This window comes from Micromys minutus (genome assembly GCF_963924665.1).
Source record: "Micromys minutus genome assembly, chromosome: 3".
In the NCBI taxonomy this organism is placed as follows: domain Eukaryota; kingdom Metazoa; phylum Chordata; class Mammalia; order Rodentia; family Muridae; genus Micromys; species Micromys minutus.
In genome coordinates, this window is record NC_137972.1 from 10,335,711 (window position 1) to 10,359,209 (window position 23,499).

Sequence of the window (23,499 nt, forward strand, 5' to 3'; positions counted from 1 at the left end):
AGGCTCATGGGTCCTATAGCTCATCCACCATCTCACACTGGAACTGTCACAGATGAGAGATTGGTGCCAAATTCAACCCAACATCGACCCTTCCCGGTAGTCTGCCTTCAACAACTCCTCCTTGTCAAATCTAACAGTTTACATGGGATTTACAGTGAATCAAGGACCCTGAAAGGCACGCGGGCAGCAGTAATGCTTTTCCTCATAGCAGGAACACCTATCAATGTCCCACAGGGCTGACATTTCAGGCAGGCGGATGTGGGGGATGATCAGAGGGTTTTTTTGTGTTGCTTTTTCTAAATGGATTGTTGGAAACTCCCAAGGCAAGGGGCTAAAAGTCTATGTGATACAGCTATGCAAGACATCCCCAAAACACTTACTAAATTATAAATTATAAAGGAGAGCCCTTGGATGAATGGTTCACAGAAGCAAAACAAGACCCCCTAGGACTGGTCCTCTGGGTGTCAATGTAATGCACTGATGGTCAGAAACTCCTCTTCCGTTTGTTGCCTAGAGAAACTTGTACACATAGAATCAGAGAATCATTTGATCATGGATGTAGTTCTTAGTAGTTCTTTGGAGTTTTAAGAGGTTCCTCTAATGACAAGGGGCCAGAGGCTGTTCAATTATACTTAGACAGATGACTAGACAACTAAACACAGATAAGACACTGGCTTTCTGTCCAACAAGATCCAAGAAATCTCCTCTGTGCACATCACAGTAGTAGGAAAGAGGAAAGACAGGGGTTAGGGTCCAAATATTCTCTTCAGGGGATACCTGAAAATACTTGTGTTCTTCCACAAGAGTTCTCCTCTTAAAGGTCCCAGCACCTCATTGGGACCTGCCTCCTAGCACCCAGGTGCTTTTGCACATGAACCTTTCAGGAGTACTCTTGATTGGCACTATAGAATTCTTCATGGGTATATATTACATTTTAATGTAACCCATGTGGTCCCTCAGTTTCTCACCACAGGTTAAAGTTAACCACAAATGTAGACAAAATTATGTCATTTGGCTAGAAGGAAATTCCTTGAGGCAGGAAAGGCAAGATCAGTAAATACACACACACACACACACACACAGACTCCATCTGTCCTCTTTTCAGACAAAAGCAATTTCATGAATAAATTTCTTAAAACTTAACAGCTGTGGAAGTATTTTAATCCAGCAACATGGCTGCTCTGGCAAGGGATCACATCCAAAGACCTAAGTCTGTATGATCGGGCTGGAAAGCAAATATAGCACACATCTTTAATCCCTCTGGCAGGAACACACACACACACACACACACACACACACACACACAACCTAGAATATGCTTTTGAGGTAAAATTAGTTTATAGAAGGAAGCAACCATGTTTGAAAGTGACATGAACTGAGGGCCAGACAAAGTGGTGAATCAGAGAAAGATTTGGCAGCATGAGTCATAGCATATGCCCAACTATTTAAGAGCATATAGGGAGAGAGTATGTGAGTCAGGAGACAGTGCAATGAGAACAGTGAAGTAAAGACGAGCCCATACCTGAGGTTATGTGTGTCAGTGTATACTAGTAGAGGCAGTTGAAGGCAGAGAATAAGAAGGAGCCAGTTTAGAACAAATTGCCAGAGTTAGTTTGAGGCCAAGCAAATCAGTTTGGTAAGAAGCAGAGGGAAGCCAGATTGAATCAGTCATCTTGGAAAGGAGTTTGACTGAGAATGGCTGGGTTGAAATAGCCAGCCAGAATACAGAAAGAATTATGAACAGTGAACTTCTCCTGTGAATTGAAAATTTACTTAGAAACTATTCTGAACTTAAACGCCCCTGTTTCTTGAATTTGAAACCTGAATTAGGTAATCTTTGGCACTTTATCTGTCTCTAAGTGGGGTCTACATTTACACACAGTATTCAGACCTCAAAGAATATAAAATTTAATATTTTTCCTGATAATTATCTACAAATGGATATTAATTATTGCAGCCTACTTCAAGGAAGAAATATCAAGATTAGGAAAAAATAACCTGGTGTCAGAAGCCTATATCCCCATGGTCCAAAAACACAACCTGAGAAATGGCCAAACCAAAGGAGACAATATTTTCAAAACCAGTGAATCATCATGAAGGGCATTGAGAGGTTCGCTATTCAGTTGTGCAAATTGTCCATAGATTGTGGTGGTGGTTGTGTTGTTGTTGTTGCTGCTGTTGCTGTTGTTGTTGTTGTTGTTAAAAAATAGAAAAAATAAAAGCAAATGTGGGCTGGACAGATGGCTCAGCAGGTAAGAGCATATACTGCTAGTCTGGAGGACTAGAGGTCAGTTCCCAACCCTCTGTAACTTCAGGTCTAGGCGCTTCTACTTGCAAGCACACACACTATGCATACACCGATACACATTTATACACATTAATAAAAGAGAAAACACAAACAAAATTCATTTGTAATGTTTTTAATATAGGTGCCTACTTCAGCTAAAATGAAATGCAGGCTTCACATAAGTGTGAGCACTCTTTTATAGAGGCACAATAGGAAATATAGACAATTGTTACAAATTATAACGCAATCAAGACTTATAAAAAGTACTTTAGGAGTTAGGTGACATAGTTAAGGTTTATTACATTAAATGTCTAACCCAACTGCAAAAGAATAGAGCCTACTGATGGTGGGGGTGGGGGGATCTTCAAACTGAATTTTCCCTGATCAAAATTCCTCTGGTCCTTTCATACATAAAACCCTAGAAAGTGTATGAATACATTGGAAATATAGAACTTTTTGAAAAAGAAAATATTAATCAGATGGTGAAGATCACAATTCTCTTTACAAATACAGTTTGCTTCTTAGCAGCCTGTAAGCCATGGACAAAGTAACTCCGTAGCCGACAAAAAACGCCAAGCCCCTGTTTGGCTGAGGAAGGGGAGTCAAGTAGGCAATGGTGTGGTAGATCCGAGCACCGACAAAGATTCTGAAGTGCATGAGGGCTGTAGAGAGATCTGGTCCGCTCAGGGAATACAGAAGGCCGATCCCAAGAAAGGGAACGATGTTTTCAAGATCATTCAGGTGGGCTCTGTGAGAGAAGATGACATCTTGTGAGGATGCATGGGTCCTTCCCTCTCTTCCAAAACAAAATGCAGTCTTAAGGAATGTCTGGGTTAGGCTGGATTGGGTTGGAGTCAAGGTTAGATAAGTGTGGACTGAAGCTTCCTATGTTGCCAGACTCTCCTCAAACTTACAGTCTTCCTTAATCTGCCCACAAGTGCTGTGATTTCAGGTGTGAGTTCCCCACACTCAGCAATGCTAATGAATCTTTACATTGTGGGGGAAGACTCTCAATAGTCTTCGAAGACCCCTTTCTTTGTTACTTACACGGTTTCTATTTAGAGCATTTTAGTTTGATTATATCTTTTTTTTTTTATTTTCAAAAGGCAGTTTGTTGTTCCCAGATTATCAAAATAGTATCTAACCAGAAAAAAAAAAAAAACATTTTTGTAAGTACAAATATCATTTTTGCAATTCAAGTTTCTTTTAATGGAAATTTCTCTTCCCAAGGAAAGAATATTCTTTCCTTTATGATTTGTATCCAAATTACTTCTTCACATCAAAATGGTTGAGTAGAAATTTCTTTATACAAACCAGCTTCAAGTCTCATGTTCTTTCATATCCAGACAAAACACAGAACCAACCTCCTAGATATAGGTGAGATCTCAGGCATTCTATATTCAAACCACAGAAGGAATGAGAAAGAAACAGAGACACAGAGAGAGAAAGACAGAGGGAGTGGGAGGAAAAGAAAAAATGGGAAGAGAATATAATTCCTTAAAATCTGTCTGTGCACCACCATTAGAGGAACAAAGAAAATATATTTCAGTCAGAATTTTCCCTCTGGCTTGCGGCACTGTGGGCTTCTGACTTGGAGTGTGGTGAACAGTATATTCACTGTTGGCCTGGGAAGTTTGAAGTGCGTAATTATTAAATTCAGCATGCTTTATGAAGCACAGCATGAACAGTTGGTTTACAACCAAGCCTAGATCTTGGTACAGTCAACAACTATTGCTCCACATCTCAGAATGGGAAGGTTTTGTTTGTCCTGCTATGGCACTCCTCTCTTCCTGCCTTCCGTAGGAACTCAAGACAAAAATCATGGCAACATAAGGCTATAAAGAAGGAAACAAAAACCTAAAGAAGACCTAGACTTGATCATGCTACTTTTCTCATGAAACAAGCCAAGGGAACAGAGGGCTGATTCCTGCTTTGGTCCTCCTTATACGCTGCTCCGGAGTGCACAGTAAATGCTGGTGCTTCTGGAGACCAGTGGAAAACCTCTGCTGTTGTTCTTTGGAGACCATCAACCTTCACTTTCTCTTTTTAATAAGACAGGGGCTCCTTGCCGGACTGGAACTCACAGGGTTGGTTAGGCTGACTGGCCAATGAGCTCCTGGGATCTGCCTGTGTCTGCCTCCCCAGCGCTGGACTCATGAGCTTGCTCCGCCACCCTCAGCTCTCCTTTATGGGGCTTCTGAAGCGTAAACTCCATTCCTAGTGCTTGCAGGACAAGGAGTTTGCTGAGTAAGCCATGTCCCCAGACCTTCACCTTCACTTCAGCGCATGTCAGGGTTTTCCTTCCCAACGTCTTAATAGGAACAATTGAAAGTCAGGAAAGAAACTATAAAAGGAAAACCCTGAAGCTAATTACAGCGCTTCCTTCCAAGCCTACAGTCAGTGGGTACCAAGCAATGCCATACTAATGCAGAGTCAGGCTCACTCTGAGGAAATTAGGGATGGAGAGAAAGAAGTGGAGTGGGGAATTGACTGGAATTACGGGACCCTAACTCTCTTCCCTCTCCAGTTTAATCCTCCACCCTACTCCTCTCCCTGAAGTCGCCACAGATAATTCTTGCTGCTTATCCAGAAAGTCCTTGTTTCCACAGACTTCTGGGCTGCATGTGAACATCATCCAGGCACCATGCACACAGCAGGTCCTGGTGATATACCGTTATTACAGTGCCCCTCCCCTAGCTCTTCTGATGTGACAGTCTGCCCAACCTGCCGGATTCATTTTGTTAGCACCATTTACAGGTAGCTCTTGGGCTCTCTTACTAAGTAGTAGATGTACTTCCTTCCACGAATGACCACTTTCTGCCTAGTTTGATTCCCCCAGGCCCTTATGAGTGGTACCCCATGCTGCGGCAGACCTCTCTACACACTCTGGGGACCATCCTCTCAGTTAAGATTCTCGTGGTTTTAAGCACCCTCCTGACCAACTATAGTTGCTCTAATCATTTGAAATGAATTATTAAGGCATGACCAACTATGATGTGTGCGAAGTGTGTCCAACCAGATTTCCCTGATGCCCTCTGCTCAGACAGAGCTCTGATTCTAAGCACATGTGACATGGTTAAATTATCACAAGGAATTTTCTCAAATTAATGTAATTTCTTATCATTTCTTCCTTCATGAAATGTTTCTAAAGGCCATAGGAACACGCTCCTAGATCCTACCACCCCATCACAGACACAGACCACTCCTCATGTAATGTCTGATTATTACACATATGTTGATTTCATATCTTCTTTGAAGGTCTTTAACCACATCCCAAGGAAGCTAGGGCCAAGATACACGTATAAGGACCTTCCAGTGGCTGCCTTGTTCATTGATTGGGGCCACGGAGGGCATCTAACCCACAGCTTGTCTCTTGACAAAATTTGCAGTCTGGTTGCTCAGGGTCCACAGAGCACACTATGGAAAGAGTATCCTCCACCTCTGAAGATAATGTGTTATAGAGGCCTTGTGTTTCCTTAAAATCAAACCCAAGTTCTTGGGAATAACTCACATTATTGTCTAGCCTCCTTGATCACCTTTCAGACTTTATCTTGTGAGACTGTGATCTTGAACTCCTCTCAGAATAAAGAAAAATAGGAATAAATAAATAAGTAAGTCCATTTCCTGTCTTGTCTAATTCCCACTGGTTTGTGTCTGTTTGGAACTCAGGTAACTGGCACTGAGTTCCATTTCTTGACATGTCAACACATACAACTTTAATCTTGGAGCTCATGGTCCTATATGCACATGTATTAATTTTATGAATACCTTGAGGAAAGCTTTCAGTTCATGGGCAGCCACACTCCGGCCCTGACATTTGACTATGGAAATAGCAACAGGTTTTTAATTTAATGTAGAAAGAATGAGGAGGAAAGTCTGCCTTGAAAATAGAAAAGGAAGATTTTTAAAATTTCCCTTAAAAATTATTTCACATGTGTGCTATTAGTATTTTATTTGATGAAAGCCAATCAATTCTCAAAAATTCAGAAATGTGTGGCTGAAAATGGAATCTGTGTCCCTTCTGTAGAAGGTTGCCTATTGCTATACTGGAAGTTCAGATTCTGACCACCAGGAGGCGCGCTGTACACTGGCCTTAAACCTCCTCTGGGCACCCAGAGCTAAGGCATTAAATGTCAGTGACATTTATTTGTTCTTTGAAAAGAAGAACACCAGACTAGATTATAGATTACTCTTCCAGAAGTACCCACAGGAGGGTGAGGATGGAAGATGGGATAAATAGTAAAGGTGTCTGATCTCTCAAAATAAAATAGTTTTTTAAGCATCAGTGTAGAAGGCTTGAATGTTGTTCCTCTCTCCATCTTGCTAATAATGCCACTGTGACACTGTTAATGTTTTCTAGTCCTAGTCAACGCTATGAGTAGAAAGTCATGATTAGCATCAACCGTGCAACTGCCTGTTGTCAAAGAGAAACTGAGAAAGAGCAGGTAAACCTTTAAATGGTTTAATGCTTCCAAAGTGCCCGAATCCTCTCTCTGAACTTAACTCACTGAGTACAACCCTTGACACAGTTTGAGGTTTTCACATAGGTTCTTCTCCCTGAAACTATTTCCAGTGTATATTCTTGGCACAGCCTCTTTTCAGTTTGCTTAAGGGGACTAAGTACCCAGCATAAACTGGACAGAGCTAGAGGTCAGTGTTAAGTACCAAGAACTCACTTCTTTTGGGGGGGGGGGAAATGTTCTTGCTTGATCAATGTCTACAGTGTACCGTGAAAACCCCCATATGCTTCGATGGACACCATTCTCTCTCTACCTGTAGTGTTTTAGTTGATTTGTTGGGAGATGAACAGCCATCGCTGAAGGATGAGTTGACTTTACATCCAACATAACGAGATGCGAAATTTGGAAGCACGAATGAGTGAATGAACCTGGGCCAGGGTTCATCTGGAGACCAAACACCCCATGGCTTGAGAGAATCTGTAGACCTCCCAAGAGGCTTTTAGACTTTCCCAGAGAAGCAAGAAGAAATGATGCTCCCAAAGAAGAAATGATGCTCCCATCATCTAGAGCGTTCATCTGACATCCCATTTGCAGAAGAAAAGCTCTTTGCTCTCAGTTTCTATTTCATTGCCTGTCTTGGCACAGGGAGGAGATCTCTCCAAGTGCCTATTACATCTACTTCCTTCAGTCTTTGTCACTGGACTGCTCACTGCCTATAGCACTTCACATGGTGCTTTGCATCTGCAACATCAGTGACTCAAATACGACCAGATTGCTCCACGGCCCATATGAGCACTAGAAAAATAATAACTGGAAAGTTGGCGTGTAGCTCTGATATTGTACCTGTTATAGAAGGGAGGCAGCTATTATTTAAATTTCACACTGAATATCTATATAAAAACTTGGCACATGACATGACTTTATGACAAAGATTAAGTACATGCTGTCAGAACTATAGTCTCAGGCACTTTGGAAATAAGTATATTAACGGTACTGACCAACAGAGGATAGAATCTGGTTTGTTTTTCTTTAGTGCTTATTGGGTTTGCAACATATTAAATAGAATAGCTTCAAATGACATTCTGATACAAAAAAGTGAAAGCTAGATGATAGATAGATAGATAGACAGATAGATGATAGATAGATAGATAGATAGACAGATAGATGATAGATAGATAGATAGATAGATAGATAGATAGATAGATGATAGATAGATAGATACTAGATAGATAGATAGATAGACAGATAGTTAGATAGACAGATAGATACTAGATAGATAGATAGACAGACAGACAGACAGACAGATAGATAGATAGATAGATAGACAGATAGATGATAGATAGATAGATAGATAGATAGATAGATAGATAGATAGATAATAGACAGATAGATAGATAGATAGATAGACAGATGATAGATAGATAGATAGATGATAGATAGATAGATAGACAGATAGATACTAGATAGATAGATAGACAGATAGATGATAGATAGATAGCAGATGCTACATAGATAGATAGATAGACAGATAGATAGATGATAGATAGATAGATAGATAGATAGATAGATAGATAGACTGATATATACTAGATAGATAGAGAGATAGATGCTGCATAGATAGACAGATAGATGATAGATAGACAGATAGATGCTACATAGATAGATAGATAGACAGATAGATAGATGATAGATAGATAGATAGATAGATAGATAGATAGATAGATAGATAGATAGTAGATGGATAGATGAATGGATTGATGGATGGATTGATGGATGGATAGATGGATGGATGGATGGATGGATGGATGGATGGATGGATGGATAAATAAGATAAACTAAAGGGCAGAAGGGAGAGTTCTTCCTATTTTTCTGAAAATTTTCAACTTTCATACTTAACTCTTCCACAAAAGACCCTTGACCGTCTGTATAAACTGACCATCTGAATTTGAGAAAAAAATAACATAGCTGCAGGAATCCAGTGCCTGTACTCTGCCTCCACATGCTATTAGTTCTATGCATCTGTAGACAGAGCACCACCACCCTCCCAATAAAGTCTAGACTTCTAAGGAACTTGGTGCCAGGAGCAAGTGTAACACCACGAGAAGAGCTCTATGTGCCTAATTTGCTGTAGCTCCTTACATCTACCACAGAGATGAATGAACCCTCTTTTCTTCTGTAAGACCCCAATATCCTGAATGGGCTACATAGCCATGGTTCTTGAGTGAGGAATTTCCGGAGACACCAGTTTACCTTCGCACACGTTCCACCTTCTCGTCAGTCCGGACAAGCTTCTTGGCATTCTCTCCCTTGCCGAAGGAAGCACAGTCTTCTGGATTGGCAAAAACCTGTTCCAAATACCAAAAAGAAGAACAGCAATTTAAAAACAAATCCACTGGGCTGGAGATAGCTTAATGATAAAACTCAAGGTTCTCTGTTCCACTAGCATCAAGGTAACAACATAAGCAATCCGAAAAGAGCACCCTGGTTGCAAATATTATGAAATATGACGAAGCAGTAGGCAGTAGAGGTGTTCACCTATTTACCAGTTTACATTTGGGCACATGCATGTGTGTACATGTGCTTGTATAGATGCATATGTGGACACAGATGCATATACACATGGGTGCGCAAACATACGAAGGTCTTGGATACTCAAGTTTCATTTACTTTGGAAAACACTGTTAACCTTGTTTTTGAGACAGCTTCTTAGTAGCCCGGAGCTTCCTGGAGCAGGCTGGCCTGTCTGCCATCGAACCTCAGGGGTCCTCCAGCTACCCCCACCCCACTGGTGAGATTATGATGTCATCCCGCCGTATCTGTCATTTCTAATATGGACGCTGATGATAGAACCCAGGTCATTGTGTTTACCTGGCAAGCATTTTACTGACTGGGTGACATCACCAGCTCCAGTCATGTGAATTTTGATTAAAGAAACAGAAGCATCTGGTTGACCGTTATGGAAAGAAACTGTAGATCAGCAAAGCAGACACATGGGGAGGAAGCAGGAGAACAAGAAGAGTTTAAATCTGAATCTTTGTCAACATGGAAGCTTTTACAAAACAGAACGAATAAAAACTTTAGCAAAAGGCTAGACATGAAAATCCTGAAAGTGGAGGGGTGAAAAGGCTCTGCAGGTAAAAGAAGTTAGTGCACAAATATGAGTGTAAATTCCAGAACTCACAGTAAAAGGAAAAACTGATCCCCAAAAGATCACCTACACACATACACATATGAACTCCCTGCTTATCTCCCTCCCCCCCCCGGCCTTCCCCCCCCTCTCTCACACACACACAAATAATGATAAAATAAATAATTAGAAAAGTAGTTTAAAACGATGTAAAAGCAAAAAGAGACATAATCCTCAACCCCAGCAGATTATCAACTTGGTATTCTGGCATCCTGTACACAGGGCTGTGGACACACCTTCCTTTGGGTGTATCAATATTCCAGGTACTCTGTTCTCATCAAGTAATGCCTTTGCTGCCCAAGGCTGTCAGAAAAGGCTGGGATGAGTGAGGGCTGGAGAGAGTATTCTGACATCATGGACATGTGGAAATGCCCAGTCTCCACATAGTGCATAAAACCTCATGTTGACTAACACAGTAACATATAACCAGATGAAATGTGTTCCAGTGAGCAACCAGGTCACCACGTTGGGGAGCATCTGTTCATGGATTCCTTCTCATAATTACTATGCTGTTTGAAATTATTTCCCCCATCCCCTGAAACTTGATATATGCATTTAAGATATACTTAAGCAGGCTTTACCATTTAATAATTTATAGCAAAGAAAGATGCAAGCTATAAAAAATAGTTTTGATTTTTAGCTTGAAAACTCTCATAAATATTATAATATTTTTTAATATGTGAGTATTTACCACTAATAGAGGTGTTAAAGAGAACTGCTGAGGGAGACGTGATTCAGAGTCAGCTCCTGGGGTCGGGTCTCTCAACCCTAATGAGTGCCTGGACCACATGGAATGGACCATGCAGGATGAACCACACTAGATGGCCAACATATGAATTTTAAATAAACATATAAACCAAATACAATGAAGAGTATCCAAAGTTGGGGGTTAAACCAATCCAAATTAGGGAGGGGATGTGCTAGAAATTGAAGTCAGAGCCTTTTGCACCCCAGGAAAACACCCTACCAATAAGCTTCGTCCTGTTCCCCAGGGTGAATCTCCACCTCAGCCACATCCTTCACTGACAGGCAGTGCCCAGTGAGCGACCGCCTTCAACCGACATTTCCATCCCCACAAAATGCACAAGCTGAAACCTGTTTCCCAGCATGATGGTGTCTGAAGGTGGCCCTGGAGTCAGGTTATGTGGATGGGTTCCTCATGACTGGGATCACTGTCTTCATAGAAAGAATCAGAGCCAACCCTCTGCTTCCCCCTTTTTCTTTCAACTACTATGGACACAACGAGAGACAGCCCCATGGAGATCAGTAATCTCTCCCTCACTAGACATTAGATCTGGCATCTTGATCTTGGGCTTGCCGCCCTGCAGAGCCATGAGGAACACATGTCTGTTATCTGAGCCTCCCATTCTGTAGTGGAGGACTCATTGACAGTCTTCACATTGCCTTCAGCAGCTACCTGGCCCTCTCTTTCAGCTTCTCTCAAGATCAGGCTTTATTTCCCCAAGATTGATAACAATGCCATTATCAATAGTGCCATTCTCCAAGCAAAACAGTACCATGTCATGGGAACACCTGGGCCAGCCTATTTCAGATTCTGTTCACAATATAGCACAACATACCCTGTTGCTGAATGAGTGCTAATAGATGATCAATAGATAGATAGATAGATAGATAGATAGATAGATAGATAGATAGATGATAGGTAGATAGAAGACAGATAATAGATAGACAGATACATACATACATACATACATAGATGATAGATAATAGATACATAGATAGACAGATAATAGATAGATAGAGGATAGATAGATAGATAGACAGACAGACAGAAAGGCAGGTGATATATAGACATACAGATGGTAAAACATACATACATACATACATACATACACATACATACATACATAGATCAGAATGAAAATAGACAAGGCTGTTTTTCAGCATTTTAACCCATAAAGGTGAAAAATGCTGCCTGTGCAGCCTTACCTTGTTGGTTATCCTCTGGAATGCCGTCGCAGAGCTCAGGAACATCATCTTGGTTAGAATAATCGTTGCATAAGAGGCAAAGGCCATCAGCACCTCATTGTCCATGAGCTGCTTGAGGTCAGCCATGCTTTCGATCCTGATCTCACTCTGTAAGTGACTGTAGACAAGAAGGGGTAGACAGGAACACCCCAGATAACTCAGTGATTGCTTGGAAACATCCCAGTACCAGACCCATGAGCCCACGGTGAGGAGATTGTATATGTGGAAAGAGGGGCCATGGAAAAGGGACTGGCTTTGCAGGATGAATAAAATCATGCCATATTCTGTATCCACATCCATCTAGAAGCTGTCAGGAGGAAACTGGGGGTCTGGAGAGATGGCTCAGTATCAAGAGTGCTTGCTGCTGAGACTGACAACCCGAGTTCAATCCCTAGAACCCATATGGTGGAAGGAGAGAATCAACTCCTTAAAGTGGTCCAACACATTCACACACACCAGGAAGCATACAGGCACAGGCACACACAAAACAAACAAACAAACAAACAATCAAACGGTAAACAGACAAGCAGTCAAATGAGTAAAGTAAATGGTAAACAAAAGGAGCCTGGAGGCAAAGCTCGGGAGAAAGCACACAGTAAGTCAAAACTGATGGCAATTTAAGCTAAGGCTGAACATCGGAGCTCCTCACTTTCTCTGATGCCCTCTGACCCCTGACCCCTGCCTTTATCTGTTCCCTATAGTAAGCATCTTATCTTGCATTCTCCTTAAGCAGCATCTAATCTTCTTGGCTTCCCACGATGTCCATTTCTGATTCAAATTCTGTCCTTCTAGATTAGCCTCCAGAGACTTCCTCCACTTATCCATAGTCTACAGGGTACATCTATTTTCTGTTTGCTGCTGGACAGACAGTTGTCTATGTGTTGGGCCTTATGATAAAACCCCTCCACAAACATTTAATTTTGCAAGAGTTGGTTGTGTCCAGCAATACCTTGGACTTTACTGTAAAACCCTACAGAATGCTTATGAATATAACATTGACATCTACTTCACAGAAACAGAATGTGGCCTCTAATGTCTCGTTCTGCATGCTACTGATACATTGTGCTAATTCTTGGCAGAGACTTGCTCCATTTCCCTTTCGAAATCTTAACTCTGCTTAATCCTAATTCAACTAAAACTTGACTGACCTAGTGGACACACCTCCCACCCTTACATTCTCCCTTCTTCCTGGTTATACCCTGTGCTGGGTGCTTGGCTATTCTAATGATAATAAAACTAAAGCTCCCAAAGAAAACTATGAATTTGGTCTTCTTAAGATAAAATGTGCTCATTGCATGTAGTCTAGGGAATGCTACACGGTCATCCCAGGGGTCCTGTGCTTTCAGAAGCTTCCTGGGGATACCACATCCCACAGATGTTCAAGTCTCTTCTATGGTATTTTCTAAACACTCCTCTCATTTAATTTCCAATTGTTTTTACTGTGGACTTGACAAAAACCTAAATTCACTGGGAAGAGGGAACCTCAACTCAAAGATTGACCTGTAGCTGTGTCTATGAGAAACGATTTAGTCCACTATAGGCAGTACCATTCTTAAGTAGGTAGGTCTGGGCTGAATAAGAAAGCAGACAGGAGGGGAGAGGTGGGGGAGAGGGAGAGACCGAGAGACAGACTGAGAGACCAACAGATGCAGAGACAGAGACACATAGAGACAGAGAGACAGAGACAGACACAGAGACAAAGAGAGTACCTTTACGACTTCCACTTCAGTCCCTGCCCTGACATCCCTCAGTTGTAGAGTGTGACCCAAACATGTAAGCTAAACAAACCTCCTTCTTCCCAATTTTTGGTCTGAATGTTTTGTCACAGCAACAGGACGCCACTAAGACACATCTTGTCATCATTTGTAATATCTGATGCCACACAAATAGCTATACAGAACTGTTTAGAAATTAGTGAAAAGAAACCTTCTGTGCATCTTCAACACAGATACAATATTTAATATTTTGTTTTAATTTACACATGGATGGATTTCATAAAATAAAGGGTTCACTGTGCCCTAGATTATTTTTAAATTCCACGTATGACAGGAAGCTGATCCAATTCTGTGAGTTCACGGTCTTGAAACATCGAGTGTTATCTCAGTGCGAGATAACGCTCTCAGTAGTTTTTAATATATCTGCTATTGCTCTGGTATTGGGGGAATAGAAGTCATGGTAAAATGCCCTATCCTTCAGAGCTCTTGTAAAGCTAATTAGCTTAATAAAGAATCCCTATAGTCCTTGCCTCTGAACAGAGAGATCTGAAGAAATACAAGGACTTGAATTTTTCTTTAAAAAAAAAAAAAAAAAAAAAAAAACCCACTCAGGAAGTTTATCAAGTAGAAAATTCTACTCTTTAACATCCTTCAAAATAAAAGCCTCTGTGACTGTTCCCAGAACAAAACTTACTTAGCAATGGAACAAGAAGTTCAGAAAGGTTTTGGTGGTGGTGGTTTGCTCTGTGTTTAGCGTGATAGAAATCAGTGGTGGAGGAGGAGAGACCTTCCAGAACTGTTCATGGGGGAATGCAGAGGTGTCAGCAGTTGGAGAGAAAGGGCAGTGAGGGCTTTCCGCATCTGCACACCCTACACATGAAGCTGACACAGCCGGGCTGCTCAGCTGCCAAGGATGGGGGCGCCTCAGGCCAGCACCAAGTCTATACACCATGGGCCCCTGAGTCTTTCCTCTCAGATGTTTCCCACTTCCCAGACAGAGGGGAACCATATCATGGGTAAGAACACAGAGACAGGCAGCACCTTTTCTCTTTGCAGTGAACCTGCTACCCTTAATTAAACCAGAACAATAGCAAGGCTCTGTAATGGAAGTGTGCTATTAGGGACTTGTCCAGGAGGGCCAAAGTGGGAGGGAAAGAGGGAGGGTGGGAGGGACGGAGGGAGGGAGGGAGATAAGAAAATCATGGAGTCAGAATATTTGATCATAAATTGCATGTTACGCATAATTACAAAGATGAATTTTCCTGTGATCATCCCTTCCTTCCATTATCCTTATCTTGACTGGGATCCCGCCCAGTCCCATGGTGTGGGGTTGGCTATGCCCTAAAAGAACACAGAGATGCTGAGATCACACAGACTCTGAAAGTAGCCTGGAGTCCAGGCAGATTTCAACAGACCACCTACTAGGTACAAATTAACTGAGCTACCATACCTGTAAAACCAGTTTTCCTAAGTAACCCCCGCTGGCCCTGAACTCCGGATCCTCCTGCCTCAACCTCTGAAGTTCAGATTACAGTGTGCACTACCACACCCTAAAAAAAGTATGCTGCCGGACAACCCTACCTCAGAGGATTGTTGTTTTATGTACTCAGTGACTGTGACGCATTTTAATAATTGTCAGTACCCGATGAGTGCTTGATAAAGGCTCTCCTACCTCGGCAGCATGCTAATCAGCAAGGATTTAAGGATTTTCAAAAGGCTCGTTATACCGGACCTCTCTGTAAGACAGGTGAGGGACCCACCTCTCTCTTGAGTGCCACTAAGCTGTTAAGAATATTGAAACGCCGATAAACACTATTAACATCGTTATCAATTTTAGGAAGTCCCTACTGTACGCACCCCTCCCGACATTTATTTTCTCAGACGTTAGCAAACGTGTTGGTGGACAGGGAGATCTGAATCCCTATTGGCAGCTGTGGACTTCCCAGGCTGCCTGAAGCACAAAACCATCATCCAATCACCCAGACAGAGTACTGTCACCCCAGTACCAGCATCTGAGTAAGCACCACAGCCTCAAGTAAGCACCACAGCAGCCTACTACCAATGCCCAGATTTGGCTCCGGCCATGGCTGCACCAGATGCTTAGTCATCACAAGCTGGGTGAATTCTAGAAGCCTCAAATCCTTTTCCACAGAGGAGAGGGGAGGAGCTTGGCTGCTGAACACGCCTATCTTTGCAGGCAGACTGCTGTGATTGGTGGAAGCTACAGCTTCTCATTTGCATGAGCATGCCGCAGTGGGTGGGAACGTGGCCCTGCCATTCATTTATGAATACCTGCTATTGTCTGAGCCAACATTCCCTTCCTGGATTACTCTGTAAGCCAAGATGTAGGCTCCCTGGTCTAACAGCATCAAAAGCCTTCTCTTGAGCAACCTTTTAGTGTGTGTGTGTGTGTGTGTGTGTGTGTGTGTGTGTGTGTGTGTGTGTGTGTGTTCTTTTGAGATGGAGTCTCACAGTGTACCCCAGATGAGCCTTGAACTCATAACACTCCTACCTCAGCCTCCCAAGTGCTGGGGTTACAATCCTATACAATCACAACCTGTTTTTTGACTGCCTGTGCTGTTCAACATTAGCACATGGGCCTGCCCGATAAGCCAAGGAAGACCACTGAGTTCCAAGGCATCAGGACAATAGCCCTGGAAGGTTAGAGGGTTGCTAGAGGCAGCTGGAGCAGAAACGAGGTAGAGAATGGGTAACAAAGACAACAACAGCCAAAGGAAGAAAACTCTGGAAGCTGAACTCAGAAAGACTTGTCAGGAGCTGCTAACCGTCTAGACTCCCAATTCCAAGCTCAGAAGCCAGAAACAAGAACCCTTGTCAAGGCTGAGTATGCTGTTATCCCAACCCTAGCCACTGTGGGGCTAACACAGTGGGGCTCTGCTGTCCAAAGTCTTTGTAGCTATGTGCCTCCTGGCCTGTTAGTCCACTGCCACCACCACAGAAGGTTCTCTTCAACTACCCAGGATTCCTGTCCGGAGAGGGCAAAGGGATGGCAGCCCCCTGGGGTTGACTGGAAACAGCGTGGGATGAAAGACACCACACAGAAACGCTTTTCTCTACTTTCAAGAAAGGAAGCTTGGATGGGGTGTGAATAAGGCCGGGTGGCACAGTAGGTGGAGAGCCCACGGGGCTGGAGAGTCTCTGAACTCTCCGATCTCCACGCTCGGAATTGTGGGTCTCCGTTATCTCCTCTCCTGGAAGCTTCTCCTGGAAGCCCCGTTGCCATAGTCTCACTCCGGTGCTATTTCCAGTTGAGAAACACTCTTCTTTCTCCTCATGGGCCCTCGGCCAAGAAAAGCAAAGTTCTTTTCTTCTCAAAACTGCTTGCCCTCTCTGCAACAGTGTTGTGAAACACGGAAAAACTGGGCACGCAGCCACAGGACGTGACTCTTCAATTTTGAGCTAACCGAAGGTAGCAAATCCATGTATTGGGGTTGCAGAAAAGAGGGGCCGCAACAGAAGAAGAAAATAAATATGTGCATGATTCCCAGGCACCTTCGCTACAGCCTCAGTGCAGCCAGACCTCACAGTGGACAAGGGGGAGGTGGCTCCCGGAAGTCAGCCTCCCAAGGGTTGCCCCCTTAGCATTTTTTTTTCTTGGTTAACTGGCTACAGTCACACCAAAGCATGCTCTCCTAAGCTCTTTAAATCATATGACATCAAATGACATCTTTTTAAAGACTTCTAGGGATTCCTCTTGCCTACCAAAGGAGACTCTAGAAAAGCAAACAGCTTTTCAACAAGTTGAAAGGCCTGCATGTCCAAGTCACCAGGGACACTGTAGGGTTTTGTTCTCTAGGAATGGACAGAAGCTGCTGAAACCGCAGTGACTTCTCATTTTACTGGAACTTGCATGTAATTTTTTTCCCTCCCCTCAAGATCAAGAGACCCTTTCAAAGGGAATGCTACTCAGGCTTGAAAATAAGAAGTAAGAAAACCATCTCTTAAACATGAAAAGACACGTGCTTCCAAGTTTCTTCTTGGAGTTTGAGGAAGACAAGTTTAATGCAGGAACACAAAAAGCACAAATCTCTTAGAGCAGGCCACAAAAGGAGGCAGGGGGGGGAGGGCGGGGGGGGGGGAGAGGGACATTTAAACAGCTAAAGGGAACAAAGGTTTTTCAGACAAGCAAGGCCACTCTCTAGCCTTACACCTGGCACCCATAGGCCCCTGGCACCCACCACCCATTCCTAGCCTGGGAGCAGCACCGTGGCGGAGCCAGCACCCCTACCTTGCACCCACCTGAATCCAGGGAGAAACGCTGCAAGCTGTCCTGCAGAGCCTGCCCACCAGGGGACTTTTCACCAAGAGGACCCGGGCTGGCCCCGCCCTCTTTCAGGCTAATTTTCTATTATCCCGCCTCCTGAGTTTGCCAAACCCCGCCCCTGAATGGCCCGCGGCCACTGCGGCCACCACCTACTTCGAAGAATCCCGGATGCTGTTCTGTGCCCGGCGAGGGTCTCTCTCAAGGATCTTGGCAGTTCTATTCGATCTCGGGAGAAGGCGAGCAAGGAAGGAGTTACCCTTTTTGTCGCTGGAAACTTTTACGTCGCTGGAAACAAAAGACCTTAGTGTTGAATGTGAAAAACCTAGAGAAGAAAAAAAGTTCTAAGAACATCTAAATCTCCGGGGAGGAGCTTGATTGCTGTGACTACCTTCTGGGTGCAGAGTGACAGGGAGACATTCCCTGTCTGTTAGGCAATTAATGTTTTCACAGAGAAAAGTGTTGCAAGAAGGCAGGGTCCTTAGGGCTACATCAAAGCTGTTGCACACAGCCCTACAGCCATGGCCAAGCAGCTGCTCTGAGGGCTTCCCTGACAGGTTCTAAGATAGGTTCCCATCTGCGTTACTTCACACAAGGGCTTTACCAGTCTACATCTGTGCCCCCCATTGCTCTGGGGATCAATCAGTCTTTCTGTCCAATCTTTCTCTTTTTTCTTCTTCTTTCTTCTTCCTTCCTTTCTTTTACATTTTTCTTTACACATTTTTTTTTTAATTTCTTCTTACCCGCCTCCCTTCAGAATGTACCACCAAATAACTTTCCGATCTTTGCCTGTGTGCCTCTTCTGTTTGGTGTGTTTGTTTTAGAGGGGATTTTGCTACTTAGCCCCGTCTGGAACTTGCTGTACACAAACATGTGGCCATTCCTGCCTCAGCTCCCAAGTTCTAAGATTTGCTCACCAGGACCCACTCAGATTTTGAGTTTCAAGACTTTAATAGACAACTCTATATCACTTCCCAAGGCTAGAAAGAATTAAGAAGCAGCTTGCTGTCTTAGTTAGTCAGTCCTGGAGATGGTTTCTTCAGAGGTGTGATTGGTAGAGCATCTGAAGAGGCTGTTGGTTGAATTTCTCCTTATGCTTGGAAACATTGTTCTGTTGGCTCTCCCTCTCTGGGGCCACACCGGAACACTGACTGCAGGCGAGCGGAGCTGGAGAGGAAATGCAGCCATTTTGAATTTCCTTGAGAAGTCTTAGCACTGCAAGGACTAAAAGAAACCAGGAAGACAACACAAATCCTGAAGACAAGATACAAAGAAGGGACGCAGAAGAGTTCCTTTATCTTCAGAAAGCCAGTGGGAGGGCAAGACCACACTTTTAATGAAGACTATCTGGGTCATCTAATGATCTTATTGAAACCTGCCCAAAGTATCAGCTAGTTAATCAGTACATACAGGCTTTGTGCTAGGATACCCTAATAATTATTGGCCACCTGGTAAATGTGATTTTTACATACGTGTATAGCAGAAATACACAGGTCTGTTGCTGTCTTTAGTATAATATAAGAATTTGCTTCAATACATTGGATTCAGCAAACGTTCTAGTGAATGCAAGACACTTGGTTTGGTGATAAAAGCTAAAGCTAAAGAGGGTTTATAGGACAGCTTGTGGGTCTATGTGAGGACCCACATGGGACTTCTCTTCCTCTTGCACCCCTGGTGTGCTTCGGATGACCGAAGAGGATAAGGATTATTGGTTAGCTTGTCTGAGTTTGCCAAGAAAAGGAGAGTTCCAATTCTCAACCTTTCTACTTATCACCATTTTAACCCTACTGGGAAAAAAATCTCTCAGAGAAGCTCCATCAAAACTTGAAGACAAATAGTCCTGTGGTAAATATTAAAACAGTTGAAAATGTTATTGATTTGGAGGTGGGGAGAACAAAGATCATTCTGAAAAGCATAGCCACTGTAATGGAGAAAGGGAAGCCCCAGTAGGAAAGATGGCGCCAGAAACATCAGACGGACAAAGCATTAGATGTCTGGTACCCCCGACCTTTTGAATGCCACTGGGGGACAGGAGAAAGGCTCACCAATGGTGCTAGCCAGGGCCTCCTGAAAATGGGGGAAAGCAGGCGCCTGACATGCTTTCAGTTACCTTGGGTCTTCGTTTGTTTTTAATATTTTTCTTTTTTTTTTTTGTTTTTTGCTTTTAGATTTTGTTTTTATTGGATATTTTCTTCACTTACATTTCAAATGTTATCCCCTTTCCTGGTTTCCCCTCCAGAAGACTTCTATTTCATCCCTTCTCTCCTTTCTCTATGAAAGTGCTCCCTTACCCACCCACTCCCTCCCTCCCACCTACTCACTCCTTCCTACCTCCCTGCCCTGCCATTCCCCTACACTGGGGCAGCAAGCCTTCACAGGACCAAGGGTCCTCCCTTTGATGCCCAATAGGCCATCCTCTGTTACATACATGGCTGGAGCCATGGTTCTGTGCATATGTGTTTGGTTGGTGGTTTAGTCTCTGGGAGCTCAGGATTCTTGCCAGGTTCTATCCCATTATCTAAGAAGGTCCACTTGGAGATTTGAATAAATAATTACGAGAATATGTCTTTAAACTTGGGGACAGCAGAATGGGAGATGAATACAAGTAACATTCTAAGTTGCAAATAATGCTATAAAATTATAATGTACTTATTTGGCAGTACTGAGGATCAAACCCAGGGCCAGTTGGGTGCATGGGTCAAAGGAACAGAGCAGAGTCTAAACACTGAGCCACAAGTATTTGAACAATTGATTTTCATCAAATTCCCCACACTGAAACGATTTTATTGGTAAAGGAGACGTCTGGACAAAGTGGAGGAGTGGTACAGACTGAATAGCCATTTGAAAAACAAATACTTCACACCACATAGAGAAATTAAACACAAATGCATCATTGTACTTATCAAACCTCTTTGAAAACCCACACCTTGACTTCATAAACTTTCACAGGCAAACCTGCTGCCCACAGGACCCAAAAAGCTTTCTTCAAACCTAAAACTGCAAAATGCCATAAATAGTGATCATTAGGTTTTATGAAACTTACAATGTGCTCATCAGAAGACATCGTGTGAGAATCCACAGAAAACCCAGTACATTTGACAAAGGAAGTGCATGCAAAATACTGCATGTGACAAATATTATTATACAAAAATATACTATTTAAACAGAAAACTGGCAAAATTTGAGCAGACACATCACAAAAGAAAAATATGCCTGGTTAAAATGTATATTAAAAAGCACTTCATGTCATTAGTCACCAGAAATATGAAAATCAAAACCCATCGCTTGATTTATTCTTGCAAACATTACTACAGGCACCTCCACCGAGACGGAGCTGCGGGACATTAATGGTGAGCGTTTCCAGGCTGCCTGGCCACCTGCAGTAATCTGAGGGCTTGTAGCTTAGACTTCTGCTTGTGCTTCAAGACTGTAAAACTATCTGTAACTCACTGCAGAACGCTAATTCGGGTGTTTGGTTCCAAGCAGTAGAACAAGTCCATTCTCAGCCTTCTCCGGGAGTTAAAAATATTCTAGTTGATTCTGTCTGGTTTAGTCTCAGCAGACAAGACTATGAGAAAGTGTTTGTGTGTGTGTGTGTGTGTGTGTGTGTGTGTGTGTGTGTGTGTCTGTGTATGAGTGAATGTGTTTGTGTGTGTGTGTGTATGAGTCTGTATGTGTGTGTGTCTGTGTATGAGTGAATGTGCTTGTGTGTGTGTGTCTGTGTGTGTGTGTCTGTGTATGAGTCTGTATGTGAATGTGTCTGTGTATGAGTGAGAATGTGTTTGTGTGTGTGTGTCTCTGTGTGTGTATGTCTGTGTATGAGTGAATGTGTGTGTATGTGTATGAGTGTGTGTGTGTGTGTGTATGAGTGAGTGTGTGTGTGAGAGAGAGAGTGAATGTGTGTATGAGTGAGTGTGTGTGTGAGAGAGAGAGTGAATGTGTGTGTATGAGTGTGTGTGTATGAGTGACTGTGTGTGTGTTATTGTGGTAGATAAATCATGAAAAATGATGGGCATTCTCTAACCATGCACACCTGTTCTATTCTCTACATTTCCTGCCTGTTATGGCCAGTTGCTTGATAGAAACCCTTTTCTCAGAGCTCATAACTAGCTCTACTCTTTTGAATTTTGCATACTGTCTGAAGCTTAAGTCTGTACGCATTAAACAGGGAGAAAGTCCAAAGACAGTCACAATTAAACAAAACATGGCAGAGAATATTAAAGTCTTATTGAGTCCCATGCAGCTGGGGAAACTGGCTCAAGGTTTCTCATAAATATAAACAAATGTATATTCCAGCAAGACTATTTCTAGATATTAACCCAAGAAGTAAGAATGGCCACAAAGAAAGATATCTGAGAACAACCCATGAGCAGAGGAGTGGAAAAACTGATTATGGTATATTCACACATCACTCTACTGACTATATCATAAGGAAAAGCAATAAGCTACTGATCACATGATGGCGTGGCTCAAACTCCTTATTATGCTAAACAAAAGAAGACCAAGCACAAAAGCATATATGGCTTCATTTACATGAAGGATTTTAAAAAGAAAAGAAACCTAATTTACAACGATAGAGATGAGAAAGTGACTGTTTTTATTAGAAAGAGGGTGGCAAATGTGACTGCCTGTCCTTACGATAAACCACAGTGGCAACTGGACTTTAAAGTTCTGGAGACTGCCAAGTGGATCTGGTGACAAGGAGACCTGGGCGCAGCTTCTAAGACAGAGAGAGCCTCACTCAGTCTCAGACACCGACTCCATTCTAATTTAATTGCTTCCCGGAGCCTTGGCTTCTTAATTCCACCACAGTGGGAACTGGTTTCAGCACAGCGTTTGGGGAACACAAGTATCCAGACCCATAGAAGAGCCTCCACAACTTTCCAGAATGGTGCAGAGGAGGGTATTTGGCACATGGGGTGTATATGTATACTTGGTGACTCAAACTCTTAAAAATCGGCCCATCTCATCCCATACACACTACGCCACAATGAGTAGCTTTTAAGAGTGTGTGGTCTTTTTTTTTTTTTTTTTAAAGATTTAATGCTTTGTTGCTCTTGATGATAAATCAAAATATGCCTTAGAAATAAAGTTAATTTAATGGAAAATAGGAATATATGTGCCAAATCATAAAATGCATTTCATTAACTCAAGAGACCCCTACTTCATGCATGCAATCACTATGTCCTTTCCTGTGCTCTGACCGTAATCATTCACATCCCTAGTTCCAGGTCCTTCAGTAGCCACACGCTGACTTTTAGGTCTCAAGAAAGTGCTTGTCGACAGTCTAGTCCTCAGTGAGAGGTTCTGGCCTGGGCCAGGGGTCTCAGACTACATCAGAGGGTGGTAGGAGAGCCCACCCCATCTGACCTGCAACTCTTTTGGCGTGACCGGCTTCGGTGTACATGAACACACTTGAGCATGTCTGGTGTAAAGCAACACGCTGGGGGGAGGGGCAGTAAGTGGGGTGGGACGGTGAGGTTCCAGTCACGTGGTTCTGTCACCAATAGCGATCCAGCAATCGGCATAACCTGGCTGGTGACACCTCTCTGCTGCAGGGTAGCTGATCAGGTTTGGGG

The 23,499-nt window shown here is 42.9% G+C and overlaps 1 protein-coding gene across 1 annotated transcript; it reads right to left on the bottom strand.

The window, feature by feature from the left end:
• Positions 1–2,404: 2,404 nt before the first annotated feature.
• MGST1 (microsomal glutathione S-transferase 1) lies at positions 2,405–17,983 on the bottom strand. The gene is made up of 4 exons (XM_080914961.1): positions 17,899–17,983; positions 11,885–12,041; positions 8,998–9,092; positions 2,405–3,035 (listed from the first exon to the last, which is right to left on the bottom strand). The coding sequence occupies exons 2-4, from the start codon at positions 12,008–12,010 to the stop codon at positions 2,789–2,791; spliced, it is 468 nt and encodes a 155-aa protein (XP_080771087.1). The 5' UTR covers positions 12,011–12,041; positions 17,899–17,983; the 3' UTR covers positions 2,405–2,788.
• Positions 17,984–23,499: the final 5,516 nt, after the last annotated feature.

What these genes read in the sequence shown, in the direction of transcription:
- MGST1 (XM_080914961.1), bottom strand. Translation starts at nt 12,010, where the DNA reads ATGGCTGACCTCAAGCAGCTCATGGACAATGAGGTGCTGATGGCCTTT. An exon ending in TCCAGAGGATAACCAACAAG is followed by an intron (nt 9,093 to 11,884) that starts GTAAGGCTGCAC and finishes TATTTGGAACAG; the next exon opens with GTTTTTGCCAATCCAGAAGA. An exon ending in AAGGTGGAACGTGTGCGAAG is followed by an intron (nt 3,036 to 8,997) that starts GTAAACTGGTGT and finishes CTTCTCTCACAG; the next exon opens with AGCCCACCTGAATGATCTTG.